At 37.3% G+C, this 18200-nt stretch overlaps 1 protein-coding gene across 1 annotated transcript in view; it reads left to right on the top strand.

The window, feature by feature from the left end:
- The window catches only part of LEKR1 (leucine, glutamate and lysine rich 1), a 215314-nt gene that overhangs the window by 21441 nt on the left and 175673 nt on the right, over nt 1-18200 (top strand). Inside the window, exon 3 of the mRNA XM_062178384.1 lies at nt 6641-6855. Coding sequence (XP_062034368.1) covers nt 6641-6855 — 215 coding nt within the window. The remainder of the gene's footprint in view (nt 1-6640; nt 6856-18200) is intronic.

Here is an 18200-nt window from a genome sequence, read left to right as displayed (position 1 = left end):
TTTTACTACATAATTCCTTTGGCTTTTCATATAAATTTGAGAATAATCCTGTCTGCAGCTACAAAACATCTTGCTGGAATATTGACAGGAGTAGCATTATCCATTTTTATCAATTTAGAAAGAAATGATATCATACTATTTTGAGGCCTCTAACTATAAACATAGTATATCTCTCTATTTAGTCATCAGTTTATTTCATCAACATCTTAGAGTTTTCAGCATGAGTCCTATAGATATTTAGTTATATCTACACCTAAATATTTAATTTTTTCAGCAATTGCAGTTAGTATTCATATTTAATTTCAGTGTCTTTGCACTCACTGGGAATATATAGAAATATCATTGATTTTTCTAGATGTATCTTGAATCATGCAAGATGTTGAACTTACTAGTTCTAGGAGTTTTATAGTAGGTCCCTTGGGGTTTTCTATGTAGACAATTATGGCCAACTCAAAAATAGAGACAGTTTTATTTCTTCTGATACATAGGCTTTTTGTTTCCTCTTCTTACTTTATTGCTTGGACTAGAACCTTCAGTACCATGTAAATAATGTCAGTAAGAGTAGGCAGTCCTGCCTTTTTCCCAATCTTAGGGAAAAGCACTGAGTTTTAGTATTAAATGTACACGTAGGGGCCGTCGCCATGTCTCACTTGGTTATTCCTCCTCCTGTGGCACTGGCATCCCATATGTGCGCCGGGTTCTAGTCCTGGTTGCTCCTCTTCCAGTCCAGCTCTGTGCTGTAGCCTGGGAAGGCAGTGGAGGATGGCCCAGGTGCTTGGGCTCCTGCACCCACATGGGAGACCAGGAGGAAGCACCTGGCTCCTGGCTTCGGATCAGCACAGCACGCTGGCCGTGGTGGCCATTTTGGGGGTGAACTAATGGAAGGAAGACCTTTCTCTCTGTCTCTCTCTCTCTCACTGTCTAACTCTACCTGTCAAATAAAAAAATATATATACATGTAGTTGTAGGGTTTTCTGTAGAAGTTCCTTACCAAATTGATATTTAAATTGGTAGTGCAGCAAGTTGACTTAATGATGAGGAAAGGTCCCGATGGCCTCATGAACTTGTTAGGTGGTCTGTGTGACTTGATAGCTCGAAGGGTCCACTGTCCTATCCCAGAAATGTTCTCTTGACCTGAATGAAATATCCTAGTTGGACAGTCATTGTTTTGTGTAAAGGCTTCTAGGAAGGGCTAATGTTTTATAGTACTGTCACTCTTACCTCTGTGGAATACATTAGCTATTCCTTTTCTCCTTATCAAGCACATAAAAAGCATGCGATAGGTAGGAGAGGAAGGAAACATAAATTTTGGAGCAGAGAATGCCTCAGTTAGGCAGCAGGAGAGTACTGAGTGCCTTTTCTGGTTGAAGTACAGATAGGAGCTCTGAAAAGGCTCTGAAGCCTAATTTAACCTTTAAATTTTTATATCATTTTTAAGTTGAATAACTGTAATTCTAAAAACACAAATACTGCATTTGAGAAGTTTGTTTTGCAATTTATTTTAAAATGGTTCTGCATTTCCTTAATATACTGCATTTGTTAATGCCTCCTCCAAAGTGCATGTTGTAGAAAGCAAAACATCCTGCTAATGATAGCCCTTTTGTCAGGAATGACAGCATGTCATTATTTTACTTTCAAAATGAGGAGATGATCTAACACTAAGTTATAAGAATGAAACACAAATTATAATTCACAAAAAATAGATAACTTTTACTTGCTTCATTTGGAAACATAATTACAGTATTTCATACTTTCTCAAGTTTCATAAAAATGTTCTAAGTAATTAGCCCATACAGACTCTAAGAATTTGAAAGGGTTATTACATTTTTTTCTGTTGCAGTTTTGCTTACAGAAAATTATTTACAACTTAATAGCATTGAAGAGTTGTATGCAATAAATTTATTTAACGTAGGTCACTCAGTGGTTCAGATTGAAGTCTGGAGACCACTCTTAATAAAGACCTTTTTGTTATCGTTGTTGTTGTTTATTTCTTTATTTGAAAGGAAGAGTTGCAGAGAGGCAGAGGCAGAGAGACAGTGAGAGAAAGATCTTACATCCACTGGTTCACTCCCCAAATGGCAGCAACGGCTGGAGCTGGGCTGATCCAAAGCCATGAGCTAGGATCCATGTGGTGGCAAGGACCCAAGGACTTGGGCCTTCTTCCATTGCCTTCCCAGGCCATAGCAGAGAGCTGGATCAGAAATGGAGCAGCTGTGTCTCAACCGGCATCCATATGGGATGCCAGCACTGCAGGCGGCAGCTTTACCTGCTACACCACAGTGCCAGCACCAGGAGACCACTCTTAATGACATATTATTTTATAATTTTATTGTTTTGTTGCTAGCTCATGGTGAATATCATGTTTCCCCTTTGCTGAAATTCCAGAAAACCTATCTAACATATATTGCATTACTTGTTTCAGTTTTTGCTTTCCTTGATTACTATGATGAAGTAGCATTTTAATAGCTTTTACATTGTGAAGCTTATACTATTCTTTTCAGTGCATCAGGCTGCAAATATACTCCATTCATCAAAGGTTTTTTAGAATAAGGGCAGGGCATTTTGCCAGGAGCAGAGTAAGAACTATGATTAATAAGGAAAGGTTAAAGATGGAAATGCTTTGGAGTAAGTGATTCAATTGATGAGAAGGAAACAAGAGTCAAGAAGGGCAAAAGATTGTAAGAAAGTATCCATCTGCTGAGAATTAGTTCGGGTCTCTTGACCTGGATAAATTATTTTCTTGGGGCTGATAGTATCTTTGAATGGGATTGCAGAGTTGCTTTTTTTTTTTTTTAAGATTTTATTTATTTATTTGAGAGGTAGAGTTACTGTCAGTGAGAGTGAGGGATAGAGAGAAGGGTCTTCCACCCACTGGTTCACTCACCAAATGGTCACAACAGCCAGAGCTGGGCTGATCCAAAGCCAGGAGTCAGGAGCTTCTTCTGGGTTTCCCATGTGGGTGCAGGGGCCATCTTCTACTGCTTTCGAGGCCATTAGCAGGGAGCTGGATCAGAAGAGGAGCAGGCAGTGCCCAAAGGGATGCCGGCACCACGGGCGGAGGCTTAGCCTAATTCGCCTCAGTGCCGGCCTCGTCTTGGTTATCTTTGAGGATATTTAGAGAGTAATAGGATAATGCACAAATGCTATTCCATATATAAAATGCCTACAAATTACATTCAGTGGACTTAATTTCAATCTCAGACTAGATCATAGAATATATGTGTTAGTAATTGGTGATTTGTGAAGATGTATTTATTAGTGAAAACAACAACCTTGTCCCAATTGTATGTCCCATTGGAGCCAATATGTAGACCAGGCCATTTCATTTATGTAAAGTTATTAGATCCAAAAAGTACAATAGGAGTAGAATCCTCATATATGGACTTTATATTGGTGTTTGACAAAGTGTGTCATAATATTCCTGAAGACAGTATGAAAAATATATGTATACTCACACACACACACGCAGTTGAATAATGATGAAAAGTTATACTTGAAATGTACCAAATAGTAGGTCATTATCAACCAAGGTGATATGACATTCTGTGAAATTCTAAAACTTTGTAACATTTAACACTTTTAAAGAATTTTGTCAGATTTTTTTCTAAAAAGATTGTTTTTATTTATGCGAAAGGCAGAATGACAGAGAGGGAGAGACCGAGAGGAAAAGACCTTCCTTCTGCTGGTTCACTCTTCAGATGGCCACGTGAGGGAGGGGGCAAGTCAAAGCCAAGAGCCTAGAACTCCTGGATCTCACATGTGGGTGGCAGGGGCCCAAGTACTTGGGCCATCTTCTGCTGCTTTCCCATGCGCATTAGCAGGGAGCTGGATTTGAAACTGAGCAGCTGGACTCCAGTCGGCCTTCTGAAACAGGATGCCATCATCATAGGCAGCAGCTTCAATTGCACCACAACACCAGCTCCCATGTTTAATATTTTAATATCAGTGAGTCAAATGGATAAAATGATGAATGAGGATCAAATCTGCAAAAGATACAAAGCTTAGAATTTCCTGAGTACCCAAGTTAATAACTAAAGATTGACTCTAAGATATATTTATCTTCATCTATCTGTCTAGGTTGAATCTAAAACATTTTTATCTTTATCCAGCCATCCATCCATTCATCCACATGTATGCATCTATGTATGTATGCGTACATACATACACTTGAGTCTAATGGAAGATACATATTTACATTTATAGTTCTGCACTTGGATCTGAAATGCCAAATGTTCACATAATAGAATGGAAAGTACTGGTTGCAAAAAATAGGTTGCCTAAGGCGGGAAAGAGAATGGTGGAGGAAGATTGGGTGTGGATCCCAAAGGGCAAGTAGGGCAGCCAAATTTCAAGAGGGACCAAAGCAAGGAACTGGAAGGTTATCAGATGTGATAGTATAGGGTACCATTCTTTCCTGTTTCTCTTTGGAACCACAGTGTCTTTATCTTAGCTTCTCTTTGCATGTCTATTGTTTCTTTGTTCTCATCCCAATAATATGGCTTACTCTGTCTTGCACATGACCCTTCTTCCTTATGGCTGCTTTAAGTGTAATCTAAATGCCTGGATCATCAATACTTACAAGCCTAGTTGGCTCACTCCAGTTTAGGGTTTGGCCAGTGTCTTATCACGGCACACCAATTAGCCATAACCAGGGTGTATGGGAAGAAGGAATCTTATAGCTAGGACTGTGGAAAGTGGATTTTCAAAAAGGGGAACATAGAAGGGAATGAAATGGTTGGTGTATTCAGTATAATGCGATGTAGGTTTCCATTGCAGTGTTTTTGTAAGCTGGGCATTTATTTAACATAAAAGTCAGTTATAGTATATAATAGCAAAAATTACAAAAGATCAATTTAATCTGTTTGCAATAGAAGATATTACTAATGGTAATACTAGTAAGATATTAAAGTAAGGGAAGTTTGAATGCTCTCTTAACTCTTTTAGTGAGACCAACCATACTGAGTTATTCAGTTCTGGGCACCATGCTTTGAAATACATTTATAGATCCCTGGAACAAGTTCAGAGAAAATTATGTAGAATAAGGAAGAAATTTAAAACCATGTATGTGGGAAACAGCTGAAGAAATTGAAAGTGTTGACCTGCAGAAGAGATAACATGGTGTGTCCCTGATGGCTGTCTTCAAATATTAGAAAGATCTTTGTATGAATGAAGCCTGAGATTGTTCCAAATGGTGACTGAGATGATTACGACAAGTAGGTGTTCCAGAGAGGCAGATTTGGGGTGAGTGTGAGAAAGGACTTTATGAGAGATGAAACTGGCAGAAGATGGAACAGACTGCCTTAGAAAGTAGCTTCCCATCATTTGGGATGTTAAAATAGAGGCTGGACAACCATATATGTTGGTCGGAATAGACTCTGTGAGTCTATCCAGAGCTTGAACCAAGTTATCTTTTTTTATTTCTTTTAAACATGTAGTTTTACATATTTATAAATCTGGTATCAGTGGAAATTAAATGACTATTATAGTTATATATGTCCCATAATATTATGGTTTCAACTTTATTTTTTATTATTAAAGTTTAAATGAGCCAAATTCTACTTTACAAAATTTTGTTATTAGTTTCTTCTAACAAGTGGTGTTTGTGTATTAGCATTGATAAGCAGATATTGTGGCATAATTCTTAATTACAAGAGCAGTTTCTGTAATCTCAAAGGAGGTTGCATTAAGAGTAACTAGTCTGAATAATCCAAGAGTTGATTTCAAGTTAGTTTTCTAGAGCAAATATTTGTGAAGCTATCTCTTATCCTTTGTGAATAGTAAAGCAAGCAAAGGCTACTTGAGGAATATTTGTACTTCATGGGGAAAAAAGAACCTTTCTCTCCTGACTTTGCTAGAATTCCATTTTTATATTGCTCCTGTGTTGGCCATAGCCATAGGAATGCTATCTGAATGAAGTTAGAGAGTTTAACTGATATATGCATGGTAGGTGAATGTAATACAAATGAGTAAAGGTATAGGTACAAGGTTTTAATCACAGTTTCCCCACACATCAACTAGTTATTGAGCTTTAATAGTCTCAGTTATTAAATCTGTAAATTGCATTTAATAATACCTACTGAGGAGAAAAGAACTGACTTTAGTTAGACGAGATTGAGTTCAAAGTATTTTTCTTATTTGTAGGTTTATGATAGAATGTTAAATTATGTAAGAATTATAAAATGTTGACACTGAATGGATACTTAGTATTTATTTGGCCCAAAGTTGTAATTTTACAAATGAGGAAAATAAGATCTGAAAAGGCCAAGAAGCTTCTCCGGGGTCACTGAGCGGTTGGCAGTGAGAGACGCTGATTTCTTCCAACTTTATGGAAAACTCATCTTAAGAAAACAATTGTAAAGACTTTTTTCTCCATTTTTAGTTTCATTTTATGGAAAATATTTCAAGAATAAATCTACTTTGAAAGACCATTTTCTAATTCTAAGATTTTGTGTCAGTGTCAGTATGCTAGTTTCTAAAATGGTATCCAGATGTAACCAGGGGCATAGTTACTGTCTTATGGCATAGCACACTGTATATTTATGTCATTTGACCAGCATGGTTGCAATAACATTTTCAGTTGAACACTATTTTTTAGAGTCTAAGAAATATCATTTCAGTAAATGTATGTTCTGTTTCCTAGATGTCGCCAGAAGAAAAAGTTTGTAAGTACTGTGGAGTCAGCTATCTAATTCTTCATGAATTTAAGGCTATGGAAGAAAAAGTGAAAGCAATGGAAAAAGAGTTGAAATTCTATCAAGGAAGTATAGAACGTGAAAAGAGGCTTCAAGAAAAGCTACAGTCTCTTAGCCAAGATTTTGAACAGTACAAAATTGACAATGAATCCAAAGCTGAAAGGTTGGAGTACGTTTTTTTTTCTATCATTTATTAGTTTGAAAGAAAAGTATTGAAAATAAGTATATGTTGAATATTTTTCTAGAATCTCTGTCAAATGTAATTTATACTTTAATACATTTTACCTTCTTTATATTAATAATTATTAAATATAGTTATCAATTATAGCTTGAAACTTCCTCTTGAGGAATATATTCACTATCAATAATTAGAACCCAATAAATTCTGTAACTATAGATCTAGATGAGTCTCTTCTTTATCCTTAGAAATATATCTTACTTTTTATTAAGATGTATTTACCAAATATATGATGAATTTTGGTAGCTTTTGGAAGTTGGCCAGTTGTTTTTAAAATATTTAAATTTTTATATTTATAGAATAAGATCTTCATGTTTTGAAAAGGATGCCAAGATGTTAAAATTAGTTCATAATTATAAATCATTAAAATTGGAATAAAAATGGGTTCCTACCACTGTAGAATCTAATCAGCAGTTCGGTCTGCCTAAAGACATTTCAATGAGTTTATACAGACATTTCTACAGAAAGATTTTTTCTGTTGCTTTTCTTTTATCTTATGAATGAAAGTTTCTCAATTTAAAATATTGACAATTGATGAACTTTGAGATAATGAATTTAGTGGGTATCATGTTTATGTAAAAGTAGTTATTTTTTAAAAATCTCTGATAATTAAGTACTTTTGCATGGGTACTTTACAAAGCATGTGGGAAAATAGAATTAAAAGAAATTTATTTTTGTGCAAAAATTTTGAAACCCATGCATATCAGAGATCTTCAAGAAGTTCATTTAAAAATAAAGCACATTGTGAAAAAATTATGCCTGAATTTCAAACTTTTTTTGCCCTAAAATAAGCTTGCACTTATTTTTTTTAGAGATAGAGCCACTGTGAGAATGGCAGGTACTGACAGCAAGAGTACCCATAATACCAAATTGTCCTTAGAGAAAATAGCATTAATTTACATTTGGCCAGTAATTTATGAAGGGTCATTTTCCTACATCTTGTTAATATTGATGTCCTGTTTTTTTTTTTTTCATTCTCTTGAGTAAAAAAATGTTACCTAATAAGCCTGAACATCTGTCTGTGTTTATTATACATTTATATTTCTTATGCTATTGATTAGCTATATACATACATTGTCTAGTTTTCTATTGGCGTATTTGTTTACTTTTATTTACTTGTAGGCGCTTTTTTAAAGATTTGTTTATTTATTTATAAGACAGGATAACAGAGGGAGAAGGAGAAAAAAAAAAAAGGATAGAAGGAGGGAGGGAGAGATCGATCTTGCATCTGCTAATTCACTCCTCAAATGCCTGCAACTGCTGTGTTGGGCCAGGCTGAAGCCAGGAGCCAGGAACACCTTCTAGGTCTCCTGCTGTGTGGGTGGCAGGGACTTAAATATTTGAGACATCCTCTGCCGCCTTACATGCACATTAGCAGAAAGCTGGGTTAGAAGTGGAGTAGCCAGGACTGGAAACAGGCTTATGATATGGGATACAGGTGTCCCAGTTGGCAGCCTACCCTGCTGAGTCACATTGCCTGCCCATATTTGTAGAAGTTTTTAATATATTGGCCTTATACTTTATGTATGTTTGGTATTTTTTAAAAGATTTATTTATTTATTTGAAAGGCAGGGCCGGTACCGCGGCTCAATAGGCTAATCCTCTGCCTATGGCGCCGGCACACCAGGCTCTAGTCCTGGTCCCGGTTGCTCCTCTTCCAGTCCAGCTCTCTGCTGTGGCCCAGGAGTGCAGTGGAGGATGGCCCCAGTCCTTGGGCCCTGCACCCACATGGGAGACCAGGAGAAGCACCTGGCTCCTGGCTTCGGATCAGCGTGGTGCGCCGGCCACAGTGCACGGGCCGCAGCAGCCATTGGGGGGTAAACCAATGGGAAAAAGGAAGACCTTTCTCTGTCTCTCTCTCACTGTCCACTCTGCCTGTCAAAAAAAAAGAAAAGAAAAGAAAAGAAAGAAAGGCAGAGTTACACAGAGAAAGAAGGAGAGGGAGAGAGGGAGAGAGGTCTTCCATCTGCTGGTTCACTTCCCAATTGGCCACAACAGCTGGAGCTGTGCTGATCTGAAGCCAGGAGCCAAGAACTTCTTCCGGATCTCCCATACAGGTGCAGGGGCCACCCAAGGACTTGGGCTGTCTTCCACTGCTTTTCTTTGCCACAGCAGAGAGCTGGATTGGAAGTAGAGCAGCCAGGACTTGAACTGGTGCCCATGTGGGTGACTAGCACTGCAGGCAGCAGCTTAACCCACTACGCCACAGCGCCAGCTCCAATGTTTAGTATTTTCTCTATGATAACTTACCTTTTAATTATGTTTATTATATTTTTTACTGTTGTTTTAAAAATATTTGATGGCAAATTCTGTTTAGATAGCGTTCTATGTCAAGTTCTTTCTGTTGCAAATAATGGAAAATTACTCTGACCAACACTAACTTAGACACAAAAAGGAAATTATTAGAAGACCATGAGGTGGTAACTCAATGAAAGAAAGGAAAAAAACTCAAGTTCACTGATTTTGGAAATGGACAGGAAACAGAGCTTGTTCAGGGATCTAGGAAGTCTGTTTGGGGTGAATAAGCTTAAGTTTTTCTTCCTTGCATCTTTACTTTCAAGTATTTCATTAGTTTCATTTGAGTTACATGACCACCCCATACTCCTTCCCCTTCTTGTCTTAATAAATTAATAAATAGAGAGTAGTGAAGAACACATAACTTGCAGGGTGAATCTTTAATATTAATTTAATCTTCAAAATTAAAATTTAATCTTTAATTTAATATGAACCCATCTAAATATGTTTCTGTGTTAAATAGGATATTTGATAAAGGTTTCTTAAAGATGCCTTTTATCAATTTAAGAAATTGTCCTTGCATTTCTAACTCCTTAACTAACTGAGATATAATTATTGAATTTTAATAAATGTTTTTCCATTTATTGAGATGATCATGTTTTTTAAAAAGATTTATTTATTTATTTGAAAGTCAGAGTTACACAGAGATAGGAGAGGCAGAGAGAGAGAGAGAGGTCTTCCATCTGCTGGTTAACTCCCCAACTGGCCACAACTGCCAGAGCTGCACCGATACGAAGCCAGGAGCTAGGAGCTTCTTCCGGGTCTCCCATGTGGGTGCAGGGGCCCAAGGACTTGGGCCATCTTCCACTGTTTTCCCAGGCCATAGAGAGAGCTGGATCAGAAGTGGAGCAGCTGGATCTCAAACCAGCACCCATATGGAATGCTGGCGCTGCAGGCCAGGGTGTTAACTCACTGTACCACATCACTGGCCCTGATCATTTGGTTTTTCTTCTTTAATCTGTTGTAGTAAATAATACCAATACATTTTCTAATGTGAAGATATACTTAAGTTTTTGGTATAAAACCATTTTGATCATGGTATATATTAGGATACTTTTTTAAGAAGTAGAAAAATGGAATTATAAATTATTTTGATACAAGAAAATTTTGAAATCCATGTGTAGTTTTTTCATAATAGGCATTTCCCATAAACTTTTTGAAGACCACACATATGTGCAGATTTCAAAAATGTTTTGCACCAAAATAAACTTAACTTTTTAAAAAAAAGGTTTATTTATTTATTTGAAAGGTAGAGTGAGTGAGAGAGAGAGAGAGAGCGAGCTTCTATCTGCTGCTTTACTCCCCCATTGGCTACAACAGCCCAGGATTTGACCGGACCAAAGCCAGGAGCCTGAAATTCCATCTGGGTCTCCCACAAGGGTGGCAGGGGCCCAAGCACTTGCCATCTTCTATTGCTTTCCCAGGTGCATTAGCAGGGAACTGGATCAGAAATAGAAGAGCCAGGGCTTGAACTGATGTTCCTCTGGGATGCCAGAATTGCAAGTGGTGGTTCAATCTGCTGTTCCACAATGTCAGCTCTTAAATTTTTATTTCCACATTCCATGAACTTTTTGAAGTTCCTTCATATTTCAGAATTCCCTAAATTTTATGTACTTTTTTACCTTTGTGATTTTTGCTGCAACTGTAAGTACCTGGTACTGTTTTTCTGCCAACATTCTCTTAAATACATGTAACTCTATGATTATGGTAATTAGAAAAATATTTCACTTGCCATAAATAGGAGGTTAAAATAAATATTTAATTATTAAAAAGTATTTTTTCTCTATACCATTAATACAATTTTCCTTTCTATTCATCATGTATAAAACAGCTTATGGAGGGCATTGTTCTTATTCCTAAATTAATTTGAGAATATTTTACATAGGTTTTTGCATCTATATTCATAGGTGACATTAGTTGTAGTTTTTTTTTTTTTTTTTTTTGTGGTATAAAGACTGGCTTGTACCATCCCTTTTAGTAAGTTAAGAAGCTCTCTATTTTGTATGCACCAGACATCTGGAGTAATACATGAGTTGTTTGTTCCTTGCAGTTTGGGTAGATCTCCCTCATAAAAAAAAAAAAAAATATCTTGAATCTTTTTTCTGGGCAGTTGAATTTTGATAACCCATTATGTCTCCTCTGTAATTATTGGTTTATTTATGAATTCTTACCTCTTTCTGAGTCAGTTTTAGAAACTGCATTTTTAGACAAGCATATTGCTTGACATTTCAAATTTCTCAGCACTTAGTAATGAATGGAACTCTTTTATTTAAAACTTTTTCCTCTGTAATTGTTATGGGCTCCTTTCTCTTCTCTTTGGGTTGATTATTTGTGTTTGATTGAAAAGGAGATGAGAGAAGGATAGAGAGGGAAACAGGGAAAGGGCGAGAGAACTTTTTCCCAAGAAAAATAAACATTGTCTATTTTATTGGCTTTTTGAAAGAGCCAGATTTGGTGTAATTTGTTTATTGTGTTTGTTTTCTGTTTTATCAATTCAGATTCTTACTTGTATTTACTTATTTCTTTAATTTCTAGTTTCATACTAGTTACTTGAATTTAAGTCTTAATTAGTTTGTTTTGAGTCTCTTTTTCTAATAACTATGTTTAAAGCTAACAAGTTTTCCTGTATTTACTAGCTTTGGCAATGGTTAACTTTTTGATAAATGTATTTCATTTTCATTTATTTCTAAATATGACGAAAATTCAGTTTTTATTTTCCTTTTAATTCAAGAAATACTTGTTGGAATGTTTTTTAATTTCTAAGTGAGTAGATTCCTTTTTGACTATTATTTTGTTTTGTCTGTCTTTATTCCATTGGATAGAGATTGAACCCTATTTGGGAGAACTTAATAAACAGTAAGCTTTTGGAAACATTCCATAGTTACTTGGAAAAGGTGAATATTCTTAGTCTGAAGGATATAACTTTTCAATGGGTTCACTAAGTTACAGTGGTAATTATGCTATTCAAAGTCTTTGTTTCTTACTTTTGTCTATTTAGTTTGACATGAGTGACATCTCACTATTGTTTGCACTTGCAGTTCCCTACTGACATATGATGTTGAACATCTTTTCATATACTTGCCATCTTTACTAGTATATCATTTTTGATGATGTGTTTGTCCAGGCTTTTTGCCAGTTTTTCAGTCAGTTATTTATTTTCTAATTTTTGAGTTTTGATAGTTCTTTGTATGTTTTGGATGACAGTCCTTTATCAGATGTGTCTTTTGCAAATATTTTCTCCCAGTCTGTGGGCTTGTCTTATTATTCTTTTGATACTTTCATTTGCAGAGCAGAAGTTTTTAATTTTAATGTTTTGTTTATTGGAGCTATTGTTGTAAATTTACAATACTCATCAGCAGGCCAGAATGACACACTGGTAAATTATATCCTTCACAATTATCATAAACTGGCCCACTGATCATAACTGGTTGTTTATTTCAGAAAACTAAAGAGCCATGATGGCAGGTTATTGGTGGGAAATGCTTTTATTTAGGATTTCATTGATTTTTTTAAAATTTAGCACTTAATTTTGAAATAATTTTAACTCCTATGAATCTATGAGAAAGAATAGAGCTCTTGGGTATCCTTTATCCAGTTTCCCCAATGGTAACAATGGGTAAAACTGTAATTTTCCTTTTTGGACTCCAGTCATGACTATTAGCTCTTTTGTTATTGTCCCACAGTTCCCTGAGATTCTGTTAACTTATTTTCCTATGTATTTTCTATTATTCAGATTGGGTAAATTCTGTTGATTTATTTTAAAGCTCACTACCCTATCATTCCAGTCTGCTGTTTTATCTAGTGAGGAGTTTATTTTAGTTATTATAATCTATTTGGTAATTTTTGTAACTTGTATTTTTTGGTTGAAATTTGCTATTTTTTTCTTTAATTCCAAGAGAATTTGTCTATGCTTTCTAAAGCATTTTTGAGATGACTGCTTGTCAAATAATTCCAACATGTAATTCATTTCTGTTGGGTGTATTCTTTGCTGATTATATTCAGATTTTCCTGATTCTGGTTTTACAAGTGATTTTCAATTATATTCTGATGACTTTGGAGGTTATACTAAGGTATTCTGTATCATATTTAGCCTTTTTTTTTTAAAGTAAGTACTGCCTCCCACTTAGCTGAGGTGTAGCATGAAGGCCAGGTGGATGTGTGTGATAGTTAATTTTATGTGTCAACTGACTGGTTTAAAAAACACCCCGATTGCTGGTCTAGCATTGTTTCTGAGTATGTTTGTGAGGTATTTCTGGAAGATATTGGCATATGAATTGGTAGACTGAGTACAAAGATCACTCTCATCAATGGGAGCTGGCAGCATCCAATTTGTGAGAAAGCCAGAGAAAGGGCAGATTTGCTCTCTGCTTGAACTGAAACATCCATCTTCTGCCCTTGGGCATCGGTGCTGTCAGTTCTCAGGCCTTTGCTTTCCTGGGCCTTTAGTTGCAGATGGCATATTGTGGGAATTCTCAGCCTCCATAATCATTAGCGCTAATCTCTCAAAATAAATCGTTTTCTATGTAACTGTATATGTATTATATTATTTCCTCCTGGGCCCACTGACACTGCAGGGAAGTGGGGCCCTGACTCACATAGCCTTGTCTCAGACAAGGTAGCATGGAACTTCATCCATGCCCTTGGTTCTGGCAAAAGTAGGTCACCAACTTGCACTGTCTGTGTCTCTGTGTAGGGATGTAAGATGAGCTCCCTGATGTTGAACTTACTGTCAGCAGGGAGAAAGGAATCGGGTCTGACTTACACTGTTTTGTTGCTATGTTTAGGGTCAGAATCTTGGCTCCCTCTGTACCCTGCTAACTTCAAGGGATGAGAGAGGTAGAAGTCGGGTCAACTAACCCTTCCTCTAGCCACTTAATTTTACCTTGTTAGGAGACAGCTGGGAGTGTAGGCTCAGGTCCCACTGATACCATTGGATGGTGAGGCAGAGTGCTGATAACCATGCCTTAAGCCATCTCATTCATGCTAAATGAGACAGGAGGCTCCCCACTGAGACCTGACCTGGAGGGTGGGAATGGAGGTGGGAATAGGACGGCCAACTAGTTACAACTCAGCCCCACCAACGTTACACAAGTAGTAGGAATCAGGATTGAACCCTGCTTCTACAGGGCAGAGATGGGTTGGAATGCAAGATCTACTTCCTAATTCAGCCCCATTGAAACTGTAGGTTGGGGAGCCCCAGGTTTCAGTGCATTTGGCTGCAGTAGGGGATGTATTGCCGAGAATGTTATTCAAGTCACTTTTTCTTGGTAAGCTATGTAGATCAGACTTTTCTTGGAGCTTTCCTTTTTGGTCTAGTAGTTCTGGTTAGGAACTTCTACAATGCCTTGTCTGGAATATAAGAAGCAATAAGGAAACTCAGGAGCTTTGTTATCTGGTGTTTCTCAATCCCATAATCCCCTAGGCCATCTACTTTCTTCTTTCCATGTTTCACAATCTTCCTTTGCTTGTTGCTATATTATGTCTGGGGTTTTTTAGATCTAAGGGGCAGGATCTGGGAGCAACAGTGTTCCTCTTTCTTGGTGAACACCTTGTGTTGATGTTTAGTCAAATTAAATATTGCTTTGAGTAACTTAGGACATTGTTTTAAAAAATAAAGTCTCACAAAAATCAATAGCTTACAGAAGTCAGTCATCCCTATATTTATTTATTTGTATCCTCTAAACATTATTTCCTGTTTAATTTCTCTCCTGTTCATGCCAATTTGAGTTTGTTATGTGGAGATAAGCCACAGGGCGGTCTATAAGAGATGGGACTTGAGCGTTCTGTTGATCATAGTCAGCAGTTATCACATGTTGGTTAAGCAAGGTAAGTCTAGAGTAGTTAGACCAAGAAAAGTAAAAAGTTGGTACCAAAGGTCCAGAAAGCCAGGTTGAGTCCACAGTTGGGACAACATTAATAAAGAGAGTATGTGTGAGTTTATTAATGGGGAGAACTGAGTAAGTATGCCTTGAGGGAAAAGAGGATGATGAGTCCAGCAAGGCAGATTTGCTTAATCATTCTTTTTCCCTGCTAAACCTTCATGCCCAGAATGGTTGTATCAGTTAGAAATTATCCTGTAGCAAGTGGCTTAAATGGACAAGAATTTGTTTCTTGGAGCAAGAAGAAGAGGTATAGCCAACTCAGTGATGTTGCCAGGGACCCAATCCCTTTCCATGTCTTACTGTCTTCCTCAGCATGTAGTTCTTCAGCCTCATGTTGATCTCCTTATAATTTCAAGATGGTTTCTTTTTTTTTTCCTTCCATTTATTTATTTGAAAGGTAGAGTCACAGAGAGGTAGAGGTAGAGGTAGAGGTAGAGGTAGAGAGAGAGAGAGAGAGAGAGAGATCTTCCATCTGCTGGTTCACTCCCAATTGACTGCAAGGGCTAGTGCCAGGAGCTTCCTCTGGGTCTCCCTTGTGGGCGCAGGGGCCCAAATACCTGGGCCATCCTCCACTGTCCTCCCAGGCCACAGCAGAGAGCTGGATCAGAAGCAGAGCAGCCCAGTCTTGAACTGGTTTCCATATGGGATATTGGCACTACAGGCCTCAGCTTTACCCGCTACGCCAAAGTACTCGCCCCTCAAGATGGTTTCTGTACCAGCAGACATCATGTCTGATTTCTGGGCACAAATATGAAGAAGGAAGTAGTCACAGGAATGCCCGTATTAGCAGATAACTTTTCCAGAAAGTTTCAGTTTATGTGTCATGGGCCATGACTGCAGGGAAGTCCCAGGCACTGCTGCAGGATGTGCCTCATTGTTCCCTGAACAGTATCAGATTCTGTTATAAGGAAGGAAGGGCACAAACACTAACAGGGCTTGCTTTACTGGACCATGACATTGTTTTCCCAGAACATAGTCATACATATCCATGCTTACTTTAGTTACATGAAAGGAAGAGAAATAGTATCTCAAGAAAAGAAATACATCTGAGATCTTCATTTTGAATGGTCTGGTCTCCCGGTACATGTGTTATTCAAGCTCTACTTTTTCCTACTTTTGTAGCACTTTTGGTGTTCATGGAAGTTTCGTCATCATGTTAAATAAGTTTGAATACTCAAGATGGGGCCGGTGCTGTGGTGCAGGGGGTTAAAAGCCCTGGCCTGAAGTGCCAGAATCCCATATGGGTGCTGGTTCTAGTCCTAGCTGCTCCTCTTCTAATCCAGCTCTCTACTGTGGCCTGGGAAAGCAGTAGAAGATGGCCCAAGACTTTGGACCCAAGCACCCACGTGGGAGACCCAGAAGAAGCTCCTGGCTCCTGCCTTCAGATCGGCACAGTTCCAGCCATTGCGGCCATCTGGGGAGTGAACCAGTGGTTGGAAGACCTCTCTCTCTGTCTCTACCTCTCTCTATAACTCTGTCTTTCAAATAAATAAAAATAAATCTTAAAAAAATACTCAAGATTTTATAGGATAAAGAACAGATGCAGAATAATTGTTCTCACAGGTTGGAAACTACTTTCTAGGGAACCATGTCAAATCTGGGGCTTTCTCAAACCCTTTATTCTCTTCAAGAGTCTGATTCATCCATTTTGGGGCAAAGTGACAATTCTGGCACTAAACTACTATTAATGAAAGTGTAGTTGGGCTTACATATACAGACAAGGCAGAAAAAAATAGATTGAGTAACTTGTGGAAAGCCTTTCTTTTTTGGTGGGGGGCGGGGGGCTTCTGAAAACTGACTTCAATAGACACAGGGTCATTAACAAATAATTTAAATGTGGAAGTTTATGGCACATTTTTATTCTAGATGTATGAATAAGAATTTATTATATTGATTTTTGTACTATGTGTTACTTGAACTTTGAAGAACCTAAATAAATTTTATTCATATCATGTAGCCCTAAGACCAGCTAATCCTTTTATTATCTTTTTATTTTTCTCCCACACACCAGCCCTAGACTATGCTCCAAAGTCCTTAGGTATGGAGCATACTGTTTCTTTTATTTCTTCTCTCAGTAGACATGTGCAAATAGTAAATAGAGGTTGACAGGTATTTTTATGATTGGTATAAATAATATTTATATGAGTTTCCTTGTTACCAGATCTGGCAAGGTTGTAGAGATTGATATTTATTCAACAATATTGATAGATCTATGTATGCATGTATATCTTTTATTACTAGTATAACTTTGAAAGCCTTTCTGTATGTCATTATGATGTTGCTATAGCAACATAGTTACCAAAATAAGATACATTTTTTTTTCTGCTTTGTCTTTTAAAGGCACTTTTTTTTTTTAACCTTTGCTTTTATTTTTAAAATACAAGTTTCAGGCCATCATTTATTATTTTTTCTGTCATCTTTCCACCTTGGATTTCCCTTACTTAAAATTAATTACCATTTTACCAAATAAAATATAATTTTATTAGATTAAATCCTAGTGGGAAAACAGTATGGGCTCTACTAGTGCTTAGTCCCATGACTTTGCCTCTTAAACTTTCTGTGCCTTAGTTTCTTCATCTGTAAGGACAAAAAGCCACTTCACGGGAATGCTGCAGGTTACTCAGTGCCTGGAGGAATTTCCCCTCATCTGACTTTCTGCCCCACCCCACCCCTTTCGGTGTTTGCTAGCTAAGGTTAACAGCATACTGATCCAGCCCCCCACCCCTGCCCATAGATGCATCACGTTCACACCTGCCTCTGATGTCTAAATACTGACTGATACCACAAGAGAAGTTCTTGGGTCTATGAAATATGCTGATGACAGCTCAACCACAGCTCTAGATTTATTAGAATTTTATAATTCCTAGTCCAACTTCGCTCAGGTCCACAGCCTGTGTTTTTGCTCAGTGGAATACAGATTTTGTGGAAAGCATAACTTTAATTATTACTTTTATTTATCATACCTTTCTTTCTTTCCAAAAAGGATATGAGGTAGTTTAAAAGGATTAATAACATTTAAAATATAGGCGGAAAAAGGTGTTGGACAAAAACCAAGAACCCAAAAATGTCAGTCTCACAGGCCAACAGTTAAGT

Source organism: Lepus europaeus, chromosome 2 (genome assembly GCF_033115175.1).
Source record: "Lepus europaeus isolate LE1 chromosome 2, mLepTim1.pri, whole genome shotgun sequence".
NCBI classification, from domain to species: Eukaryota; Metazoa; Chordata; class Mammalia; order Lagomorpha; family Leporidae; genus Lepus; species Lepus europaeus.
Note: the sequence above shows the minus strand (reverse complement) of the source record. Positions and strands in the feature narration are given on the sequence as shown.